This window comes from Gigantopelta aegis, chromosome 6 (genome assembly GCF_016097555.1).
Source record: "Gigantopelta aegis isolate Gae_Host chromosome 6, Gae_host_genome, whole genome shotgun sequence".
Classification (NCBI taxonomy): Eukaryota; Metazoa; Mollusca; class Gastropoda; order Neomphalida; family Peltospiridae; genus Gigantopelta; species Gigantopelta aegis.
In genome coordinates this window covers 29,215,854-29,228,014 of record NC_054704.1, presented here as the reverse complement: position 1 = coordinate 29,228,014, position 12,161 = coordinate 29,215,854, and the positions used below count along the sequence as shown (strand labels likewise).

General features: G+C 34.6%; 2 protein-coding genes across 6 annotated transcripts in view; one reads left to right on the top strand and one right to left on the bottom strand.

Moving 5' to 3' along the window:
• Window positions 1-4,694, bottom strand: part of LOC121376439 (stathmin-like) — a 30,308-nt gene extending 25,614 nt beyond the window's left edge. The window contains exons 1-2 of one of the 4 annotated variants that reach the window (XM_041504306.1): window positions 4,616-4,672; window positions 4,385-4,465 (exon numbers count right to left, since the gene is read on the bottom strand). The gene's annotated coding sequence lies outside the window, so the exon portion shown is untranslated. Of the gene's footprint in view, window positions 1-4,384; window positions 4,466-4,615 lie in introns of all 4 variants that reach the window. The other 3 variants (XM_041504310.1, XM_041504309.1, XM_041504307.1) reach the window with 3 other exon arrangements.
• Window positions 4,695-4,872: 178 nt separating this feature from the next.
• The window catches only part of LOC121375930 (regulator of telomere elongation helicase 1-like), a 44,327-nt gene continuing 37,038 nt past the window's right edge, over window positions 4,873-12,161 (top strand). Inside the window, exons 1-5 of one of the 2 annotated variants that reach the window (XM_041503655.1) lie at window positions 4,873-5,016; window positions 7,592-7,728; window positions 9,749-9,977; window positions 10,422-10,506; window positions 11,006-11,087. In XM_041503655.1, the coding sequence (XP_041359589.1) occupies window positions 7,627-7,728; window positions 9,749-9,977; window positions 10,422-10,506; window positions 11,006-11,087 (498 nt within the window). In that variant the 5' untranslated portion in view covers window positions 4,873-5,016; window positions 7,592-7,626. Of the gene's footprint in view, window positions 5,017-7,523; window positions 7,729-9,748; window positions 9,978-10,421; window positions 10,507-11,005; window positions 11,088-12,161 lie in introns of those variants that run through there. The other variant, XM_041503656.1, reaches the window with a different exon arrangement.

The following is a 12,161-nucleotide window of genomic DNA, read 5'->3' as shown; positions in this document are numbered from 1 at the left end:
GGATTTTGAAGCATCTCTCTGGTCAGACAGGTGAAATCGGGTAGTCGCAGAGTGTGCACTTTACGGTCACCCGATCGCCCACGGCGAGTCAAACTAGCGTCAGGCAAGTCAAAACCGTATCGTGTGTCGTCCGCAAAAATTCTGCATATTGTATTACGTATCAAAATGCAAATAACTAATGTTTGTAAGAGACCAGAAAGGTTTTTTTTATTTACTGTTTTCAACTGGTTTCTTATTAGTATCTGCGCAACCAAACCCATATAGGACATAATAGCGAACACTTCCCCAGTCTATCGAACAGTCTAAAACTATTCAAAATGCCTTGACCTGTTTTGATTTATGTATTCGGGAAACCTCAACCACCTAAATGAATTTGTAGGTTCAATCGCTATGCTATGTTTCGCAGAAAGATTTTGTTTACGAGCCTGAGGTTTTCCGAAGTTACATTGTTGGAACGTTTTCGTTTCTTACGGAATATACATAGTCTACTTTTCCTAACACCCATCGTCACTGCAAACGATACCACAGACAATCATTCCAAGACCGAACCGTGATCAAATATTCCACGTTTGATTGTGTGGATCCCGTGACAACATAATAGGCCCTAATTATAATTTAATTACAACAGTTTGCAATATAACTCAAACAAATTCTGTTTCCTTCTTTTGAGTTGTTATTATTGTTTGTATGCTATGTTTTTAAAGTACAATTTAAGTTAGTTATTTTTTTAACGAAATTCAGTCGCGGACCATTCGAAAGTTGTACAGGCGAGTCAAAGTATTGCTGTGAGTGGCCCGAATGGCCAGTCAAAAAAAGGCGGACAATCCTTACTGTCAAGCTCTGAACTGTTCGCTTATGTAAATTATATTTGCGTAACCAGCTCGGTTACCTCAAAATTATATTTTTTTTTATAGCTCAAACATAAAGTTAAAACAAAATACAAAAGAAAACATTTTACAAAACAAAATGTCTTTAATCTCAATGCTTGCTAAAGTTATCAATATTGTAAAAGAACTCAATATCAGCCCCAGTACTGAAACAAAATAGATACATAAACATTTGGAGGGATTCCTTTTTTCGTTTTGCGGTGGCTATGCTACTTTCACTTTATCGATGGTACTTCTATACTACAGTGACATTCCAAATGTCTGTTTTTTAAAGCTCATTATGTGAGGTTAGTATTTTTCAATTTTTATGACACTTTTGGATTCCTGTTTCTGTTAAAGGGACACACCCTAGTTACGGCTATTTGTTAACCATTACGGTGTTGTTTTTCGCTATTAAACTCCATTTTTCACAAATAAAATTGCACTTTACTTACATTTTATTATTTAGAATACACATTTCCATTCACCTGAAGTGCTTTTTGGTAATCCTGATGTTTGTAAAACCACGAAATGCATTTTTTCACAAGACGTTCTGTCGAGAAAAAACCGTTAAAGAAGCGAGGTCCAATCTATTTTTAGAGGGGATATTTCCATTTCAATGTCACAGACGTTGGTATATCACGTGACCGTTATCATTTTGGTTCGGTTTGTTTTCTCGTGCACGGTTCGTGCAATCAACATCCGAAAAATGTTGTTGTTCATTTGTGAGATTTTTTTTCACAGTTCGTGAACATTTTCAGTAACAATAAAGTTCAGACAAGTAAGTGTCTCAATACAAAACGTTACAAACCCTTAAAACCAATAATTTTGCTAAGTCTTACGATATCTGGAGAGGGGATACAACCAGGACAGAACAGTTGGAACATGTCCAGGAGAGGTGAAACGAACGCACCCCAAGTCTGTGAATTTGTCGTGACGTAGGCATTGTTGTGCTTCGAGCGACATCTACCGGTGACATCAGAATACTAACTTTCAAAATTATTTCAAGCAATTGGGACATGGGGATTCCCATGGTATTTATCGATATAAAACCTGCTTTTTCACTCCATTTGATAAAAACGTGATCTAAGTGTGTTACAGGTTTGTAGATTAACCAAATTATAATTTATTTTCGCTGGATGGAACTAGGGTGTGCGGCTTTAAAACATTTTTCAACATATGTAAAATTATAGCCAATCCAATATTATGTCTACATATATTCCTTTAGAGATAAAATAGCAGCAGATAATTTAGTTATGCCCATCGGTCTGTGCACATTTCTTAAAGCTTTTGGCTCGACTCTATACTGAACGTTTAGTTTAGACTGGTCGCAAGTTACAACTGTTGCAATATAAAGTTGTTTACTGGCTTGCTGTGCCTAATACATTTGTCGGAATACTAGTAGTATGTCTGCGTGAATAAACTTTCTGTAATCTTTAAGTTGCAAGTTTTAATTCCTGAACATTTACATGTTATGATGTAACCAATTTACGGTTTGCGTAAATTTAATTTTGTGTAACAGACACGTGAACAGAACGGTGGTCCGCATGAAATATTGGGCCCTGCAGTTTAACATTGACTTTCAATTAAGTATTATTTGGTTGATGATGACCAGTTTTAATGGCGTTTATTAAATGTTATTTTGTCTGCTATAGGTATGTCATTTAAGTATACAGTAATAATTTAATTTATTATATTCTTTAACTGACAATTTCGGTTAAAGAACAAATGATCAAAGCTGCAATACAGTGACCTATTGTCCGAACCAAATTGTTAACAACTACCAAAAATTACTCTCCTACCTTTAATTGCCGTTAAGATTTCCTACAAAGTTTGTCCAGACACAAATCGCAAAAAAAAACACTACAAATATACAGATTCCACACACGAGACTGCAACGATGTCGCCGATATTGTCTTTGCTGAGATTGCATACGGAAAAATACATGCAGTTTTCTGCCGTCTGCCATGTTGCTTGTTTATGGAATACTCTTCAAGAGGGGTGAAAGCCTCCAAAATATGTGACACAATTAATACGAAATAGATGATCTCTAGTGGTATCATTAAAATAATAATAATAATAAAAAAATAATATGAAATCATCACGTTTGCTTTTATATCATAACATGTTATGACGTTGTTAGATTAAAGCTGCACATCCTAGTTCCATCCAGCGAAAATAAATTATAATTTGGTTAATCTACAAACCTGTAACACACTTAGATCATGTTTTTATCAAATGGAGTGAAAAAGCAGGTTTTATATTGATAAATACCATGGGAATCCCCATGTCCCAATTGTTGAAATAATTTTGAAAGTTAGTATTCTGATGTCACCAGTAGATGTAGCTCGAAGACAAATTTCACAGACTTGGGGTGTGTTCGTTTCACCTCTCCTGGACATGTTCCAACTGTTCTGTCCTGGTTGTATCCCCTCTCCAGATATCGTAAGACTTAGCAAAATTATTGGTTTTAAGGGTTTGTAACGTTTTGTATTGAGACACTTACTTGTCTGAACTTTATTGTTACTGAAAATGTTCACGAACTGTGAAGAAAAATCTCACAAATGAACAACAAATCGGATGTTGATTGCACGAACCGTGCACGAGAAAACAAACCGAACCAAAATGATAACGGTCACGTGATATACCAACGTCTGTGACATTGAAATGGAAATATCCCCTCTAAAAATAGATTGGACCTCGCCTTGCTTAACGTTTTTTTCTCGACAACACGTCTTGTGAAAAAATGCATTTCGTGGTTTTACAAACATCAGGGTTACCAAAAAGCACTTCAGGTGAATGGAAATGTGTATTCTAAATAATAAAATGTAAGTAAAGTGCAATTTTATTTGTGAAAAATGAGGTTTAATAGCGAAAAACAATGCCGTAATGGTTAACAAATAAACGTAACTAGGGTGTGTCCCTTTAAGTCCTATCCTTTCACCCCTCTTGAAGAATATTCCATAAAAAGTCAAAATGGCAGCCGATACAAAATTACATGCTTTTTTCCCTATGCACTCTCAGCGAAGTCGATATAGGTGACATGGTTATCATCTGGTATGTGGAATCTGTGTCATTGTAATGGTTTTTTCAAGATTTGTGTCTGGACAAACTTTGGAGGAAATCTAACATCAATTAATAGGTAGGAGAGTAATTTTTCATGGTTGTTAACAATTTGGTTCGGACAATAAGTAGTATGAATTCTGTGTCCGCATTTCCCCGTTGTAAGCTATGTTTTCCTTTAATTTACGGCAACAAAAGAATGTTTAGCCAGTGGCTGGCCTCAATATTTACGAAAAGAGAAAGCAGCTATTCAACTATTATATGTAAGTGTTTACCTATAATATTGTGGATACAAAGCGACAAATGTCAAATGTAACGAGTGCAGAAAGTGTCCGCGGCAATTACCGAACCTCCCCATGACAGTTTACTTTCCACTCAAATTTTTTAAAAATATGCTGGTAACTCTTTACAGATACTTGTCAAAAACAACGAAACCACCGAAATGTGAACCTCACCGAAACAGGGCAACGGAAGATACAAACTGGTCGAATACTGGAGTTGTTGACCCAACTGCTTCTTACTTTTTAGCAGACCACCTTTAAAATTTAAAGAGAAAACGTTTACCGTTTTTAATTGTCGATAGAAATTATAAAAGTCACATGCACCTATTTCTTATTCAATTATATCACTATATTATAATGTAGAAAACATTAATTATGATGTATGACATCTTATAACCAACTTACATGGAGAATTTAGGTTCCAACATAAAAACTAAATTCCCCGCTCGCTCTGCGCAACGTAAAAAATCAAACGACTGGTTCCTCAAACTAAAACAAATTTTGATTGGACTGTCAGATTAGTAACGTGTAATGTGATTGGTTAGCTCCATTGGGGATTATTTTTTAATATTATTTTTGTATAGTTTGGTGCAGACGTTTTAGGTTTGCTTTGTATATGTATTGTAAACAATACCAAATAGTTACTTAATTGACAAAAGAAAGAGTTGTTACTACAAATCACCAATGAATTTGTCGATTTCATAACCGGAATCACTTACCTGGCGCGTGCATAAAAGCGCGGGAAAACGCAATTTCCACGAGTTTGTTTACATTTTTTTGTATACACTGTACAGTAACTTAAACTGGTATGAAGTTTTACTGATAATTATTCTTTGACAATCGTGAAGTACCACTATATGATCACCTTTAAGCTAATATTATTACATATATTGATGATGTAGCCATCGTATTGTGTTTCAAAGAACTATTTCAAACTCGATGTAATCGGATGTTAGTTTCTGGGTTCGTATCTCGGTATTTGCTCCAGCTCCACATCCCCGCAGTAATGAACACACAGGCACTGTAGAAGTGTTTGTTCCAGTGCCCCTCTGTGTCAGTTCATTAATGTGATAGTTGTAATCCAAGGCGAACCCAATAATATATTTTTGACTATTATAACCGTTTTTGATAACTTGAATCATACTTTACTTAGATTTTATTGTTTATATTATAAATTTTCGTACATCCGAGGTGTTTTTGGTCACCCTGGTGTTTTTAATATCACAAAATGTATTTATGGTGAATCAATATATCACTGTCACCTGACCCTTTTGTTGGCATCTTTCGACGTCAATGATACATTTATTTTGTGTATATTGTAAAAGTAAGTAAACAACAAAATACTTTTTTTTAATATGAAATACATGTACTTGGGCATATTATCATATATACATGTATTTATTGACAGAAAAAACAATGATAAACAAAGGCATTTACATGTACGTAACAAATATATGAACTTTGATGTATTTTGCAGATGTCAAAACAAGGTGGAACGTAACTAGCAAATAAAATACTGAATGCTGAATAACACTGTACATATTGTTTTTTTTTTAAATTATTTGTAATTATTTTAATTATTTTAAATCAGAAAAGTCATTTAAAAAACCCACAAATGCAAATCAGGAACTAACATTTATAAAAAAAAAAAAAATATCACGCTAACAATTAGTACAAGTGCTCTTTGAAGTTAACCAGACGATGTCTGTAATTTTGTATTACGTAGTGAGGCCCTCTGCCATGTATGAACACCGACAACCACTCACAGGATCATTTCGTTCTGCATAGTCTATGATCTATTATTGTGTATTTATCACCGTAATCTTCGACAGTCCAAACCACCTGGAACAGGCGTGCTTGTCTGGTCTGATTGACGATTCATTCATCTTTTAAATACTATCGTCAATGACAGTTTGATCAATCCACACATGTCAAGTTTTCAGTTTGACTGTGTGTATGTACATATATATATATATATATATATATATATATATAAACCATCGCTGCTGCTACTGGATCAAAAACAGTAGGTGGGTGGGGCCTTGCCCACCACCCCTGCTTCCTATGCCAGTGGATCATACTTTTAGTATTCTAAGCCAGAAAATGCAAGTACATTTGTACATATTGGTGGAACAGATGAAACAGTGATTACAAAATGAGGACATTGATTCTCTTCAACAATGACAATAGGACAGTCTCTTTAATTTATTTAATGATAGAGCTGGGCGGTATTAAAATATCAGGTTTGGTATTGGTATTTTTGGGGTGATTTCGGTGCAGTATTCAGTATTGACACAATACCGATACCAACATTGAGCAATATTTTTGGTATACTCAGCTTTAAATGCATGCCCAAGTTGAGGCTCACCAACTAATTTCATCTAAATAAAATTAAATTACATACACAAGGCTATCGTCTGATTTATACCCAACCCATTTTGCCTTTGTCAGATATATTGATAGTGCTTTACTAAAAGGTTTGAAACATTTTGGTATTTAGAAATTTGCTTGATATGGTAAATCGGTATTGACATGGTACCGATACTGAACGGTATTGACATGATATTGATACCGATACCGAATGGTATATTCGCTATATCATCCAGCTCTATTTAACAACCGACTGAGCTAGATCCTGACCTCATACATAAATTATTACAACCACGGCTTGAAACTGGCAGGTTAGGCTGCAAATGTCACTTAAAATGCACAATAAAATGGGTTTTTGATAATCAACTTCATAAACAGCTTTTACTCTCTCTCTCTCTCTCTCTCTCTCTCTCTCTCTCTCTCTCTCTCTCTCTCTCTCTCTCTCTCTCTCTCTCTCTCTCTCTCTATATATATATATATATATAAATACCGTATACTGAACAACATTGAAAACGCATGACCAAGATATGTTTGGATTTTGAAAAGAATACCTGAGCAATACCTGTGCTGTTCAGTATATATTAATTATAGTGTTTTCCCTAACTTGTTTTAGCACTATGCCTCAGTAGTCTAGCACCATCTTGCCTTAATCAGCACCATGCTGCCCTGAGATTAAACAAGCCTTTTTCAGTAATTAATTCTAAAATTGCCTTTATAAAACACCAAAAAAGGTATTATTAATTAATAAAATATGCATTTAATATCTTTTGAAAATGCCCCAAAAGTGTTTGGTCTACCATGCCTTGCCTAATTTCTAGGGAAATCACTAAATTATATATGGAATTATACTATATAAATTATGTTTATATGCTATCAGTTTAAACAACATTTTTTAATTATCTTGAGAAAAACTGGAAATATTAATTGGCTTTCATTCTAACACAGAAAACGACTAAATTGAATCATTATCTTTGCAGTAGTTTTGAAATTTGATTAGTTGTTGTTTTTCAGAATGTTTTAGGTTGTTTCTCTGGTCTCCAAGCAGCATGCCATCTTTAAGCATCAAAGGTGTCCAGGTGGACTTTCCATTTGACCCATATGCTTGTCAACTTACATACATGGAGAAAGTGATAGAATGTCTTCAAACGGTGAGGATTCTTCATTTTCAAATGTCTAAATAAAAACAATGCATAGTGTTGTATATGTGGTGATGAAGAAGAAGAACATGTAAGTCAGTTTTTACTTTTTGGTATTTAATTCTCTCCACTCACCCCTCCTCCAACCTCCCCCCCCAAAAAAAACCCCAACACAACAACAACAACCCACACACATAAATCAGATAAATAGATTAAAATTATTCATCAGAAGAAATGAAACAAATGTACAAAATAGACTGTGCTGCCACACTGGCTCCACAGAGGTAGAGTGAACCCATAACACTTTGCATTAAGCTATATCAATTGGGGTTTTGGCCAGAATTAGTGTTTTGATGGTGCAGAGTTCAATGATTCCCTTTATTGTTTTTATTACGATCCTGGAAGAGTATCACCTGCATTTCTGATGATTAATCTGGCATACTTACTATATGTCACAGACTCCTTGCAAAGCAGGGGCGGGACGTAGCCCAGTGGTAAAGCATTCGCTTGATGCACGGTCGGTCTAGGATCGATCCCCGTTGGTGGACCCATTGGGCTATTTCTTGTTCCAGCCAGTGCTCCACAACTAGTGTAACAAAGGCTGTGGGATGGTGCATGTGAAAGATCCTTACTGCTAATCGAAAAGAGTAGCTTATGAAGTGGCGACAGCTGGTTTCCTCTCTCAATATCTGTGTGGTCTTTAACCATATGTCTGACACCATATAACTGTAAATAAAATGTGTATGTCGTTAAAGGGACATTCCTGAGTTTGCTGCAATTTCTAAGATGTTATTGATTAACTGAGACTTTTTAACGATTGTAATTACATATCAAATATATTTTCCTGCATAACATATCAGTGGCTGTATATTAAACATATTTCTGATCGTTGTAATATTTGTACTAGTGTAAATTTAATTTAATTTAATTTTATTCCTAAAATTGTTTTTTTTCATACGTACAAAATTATTTTTAAGATAAAATCCAGTTTAGGGTTCTTAAGACAGGACAGATATTAGGACAGAAACACATTGAATATACAGACTCTGATATTCTAAACAAGAAAATGTATTTAATATATAAGTTTAATCGTACAAATATTTTATTAGTCGGAAATATTTTACAATACAGCAAACTCAGGAATGTCCCTTTAAATAAAACATTTCCTTCCTTCCTTACAAAGCACTACTTTGTAAATGTTTTAAAAGTTATGTCACTTTGCAAATTTTGAGGTTACGTTTCTAAAAAGAGTAGGATATTGACTTTTACCCTCTCAATGTTTTTGCCAGAATTTTTTTTTTTGGATATGGCACTGTGGAATTGAATGCAACCAGTATGGGGGTCTCCTACAGAAAGAAGTTGGGTTAAGTTTAGGGTTACGGTTCAGAAAATCATACAGTAATCAGGGGACAATATTTCAAAATCTTGGGTAACCGGAAGTTAGTTCACATGAGTTTTACTTAGGTAACCGATTATTCGGTTACATGAATATAGTTCTGTTAATCGATGAGTTAGACCTACCTAATCCTAAAACACATGGACTACGGTTCTGTGCTACATTGGTGGTTCAAATGTATTTAAAATCAAACTGATTTTCTCTTTCATTACTGATATATAGTACTTTTAATTTTAGAATGTAATTGTTCACCATGTAACCGATTGGCAGTTCTCGTGATTTTAAAGTTGCGTAACCGACATGTGAACAGTTCTTGTGAAATATTGTGCCCTGAGTAATGATATGAGTCATTAATTTTGTCAAAAGTTTAACTTAAAAATATCAAATCTGAAAAAAAAATTGGGTATGGCGCCATACCCATTTTATTCTCTGGCAGAAACCCTGTCTCTGGAAAAATCTCAGGTCTATTTCTGAATGAGCAAAACATTTTGCTCATATATGTATAAAACTTAATTTTTTTTGTAGGAAACCAATTATTATTTTAAAATTCACAATTGGCAAATTTGGCAAGTGTCAGAGTTAGGCGTGAATCCCTATCCATTCCATTATGGCATATACCTATTTTTTAAACTGCAGGGAGTGAATGGAATCTTGGAAAGTCCCACTGGAACTGGGAAGACATTGTGTTTGCTGTGTTCCAGTCTGGCCTGGCTTGTGGGAAAGAAGGCTGCGGTAGAGTTTAAGAAGCAGACGGGACTTGGTAGTGTTCTGCAGGATCGTGACAATCTACATGATGACACACTCAAGAGACTGGCATCAAAACTGCAGGAGTCCTCGGGAAGTACCTGGGGCACTAGTGAATTTGGTAACAATTTTCTGTTGTGTTTTTTGGTTAAATAATTTTTAAATAGTACCTTTGGAGTACGGTACATGTCACTAGTGAATTGATAACCGTTTTTAATTGGTTTTTCTGCACGATAGTAGTCATTTGGAATTTGCTATTATTTTTCAGCAATTTTCAAGAAGTATGTAGAGTAGTTGTGAATTTGTTAATTTAGTTAACAAAACAATTGAGTATATTATATTTTATGGTAATAGTGAATTTTGTAATTGTTGTTTTTCTTCCTTTTTCTTTAATTATTTTTTTAATGCGGAACAGAGATTTTGATGGTAGTTATTGATAGATTCCTTAAGAAGAACAAAAGGATTTTGGTACTAGTTTTCAGCAGTCCTTAAGAAGTACATTGTAAACTAGTGAATTTGGTACTAGTTTTCATCAGTCTTTAACAAAACTTTTATTTTATTTCAGTTGTTCCCAAGATCATTTATGCATCAAGGACTCACTCCCAGCTGTCTCAGGCAGTCCAGGAGCTCAAAAGAACAACATACAACAGGTTCGTTCAGATATCTTATCACATATAATATATAGACAGAACTACATACAAGTTGTCTTGCCATGTTATTTATTGCACAAGTTCTTGCGCATTATATAAACAAGTGCAATAAATAGCAAAATAACTGGTATGTGCAGGGCCGTAGCTAGGATTTTTTGTTGGGGGTGGGGGGGGGTGGGGGCAACTGAGTAGTTAATAGTCTAAAACTCCTTAAACAGTTAAGAAGACAATTTTCTTTAAGTTTCTATAAATTTTTTCTTGCCCCCCTGCTAGCTACGGCCCTGATGTGGTTCTGTATTTATTCACACATGATGAATAAAATACTTTTTTATTACACTGTCAGAATTATGTTCATTACTATAGTAAAATTAAATGGGTATACATGTAATGGAAAGAAATGTTGTTAAACATTCAATTGATTAATTGACTGATTCATTCATGCATTACCTTATTTTTCAGTTTTAACTTTTTATAAGGCATTTTTTCATTTTGTTTACAGTGTAAAAGCTTGTGTGTTGGGATCACGAGAACAGTTCTGCATTCATGACCAGGTTAGAAAAGAACCCAACAACACTGCAAAGGTGAGACATTATTGAAACAGATATCTTTATCATATATCACTGTATTAATCAACATTTTAAGTCTCTAAATACCAACCTGGGAAGAGGGATTGACCAGTACGTAGGGTTAAATATTATGGTAATAGCGGAATATATGGAAATACACCACTGACAAAAACACATTGGCCATTCCAGGCTTTACCAAAAGTAAACTATATTATAGGATTATGTCTACATATATGTACATGTGTAATCAAATAAGTTAAATAAATTATTTTTGGTACTACTGCTGGCGATCATACCAAATACAGGGCTTCTATATTATGGTAGCCCCACTCCCATGGCTAGTGATATAATGTTGGGCTAGTAAATAACTAATATTGCCATGCCCAACAGCTAGTGAAAAAAAAGTTGTCAAATGTTGCATTTAAGTCTGTTTTGTAAATATGAATATCCTGCCCCCCAATTAAACCCCCCCAATCTTAGTGTTACTAATTGCTATCTCCCTCTTTAGTTAATATATGTGATGATTACTACAATGTATTAGTAAAATTATATTAAGTAAAGTAGGGCTGGTGAAGTTTTAATCATGGCTAGTACATTTTTAAAATCACTGATCCCATGGCTAGTGGATTTTGTAAACAGTCTAGAAGCCCTGCAAATAATTGCAATTTGTTACAGGTCTGTCTGTAATAATATCACAAGAAGTTCCATCACCGTTAATTTATTATTAACACTTGATTTTTCGGTCAGGTGCTAAGTTTTACTTAAAAACTTCCCGGGTAAATCTGCCCTTAATTCCCTGTCATGGACAGAACTCAGAGGTTGTGCTCATGACAGGCATGCTTGACCAGTTCTCTGATGGAAGCATGCCAAAAATTATCCACGCCCACATACTCTGCCCCTAAACAAAGGAAGACTGCCTCGTCTCTCTTACTGTCTTGAATTATACTAGTACACAGTATATATGTATATATATTATTTTGGTGAAAAGAGTGATAAAGATGACACTTGACCATACCCAAATTTTTATGCATTGCAGAAACAATTTTTAAAACCTTTTTGTACTTCAACGTGACCCATTTTATTATGGAA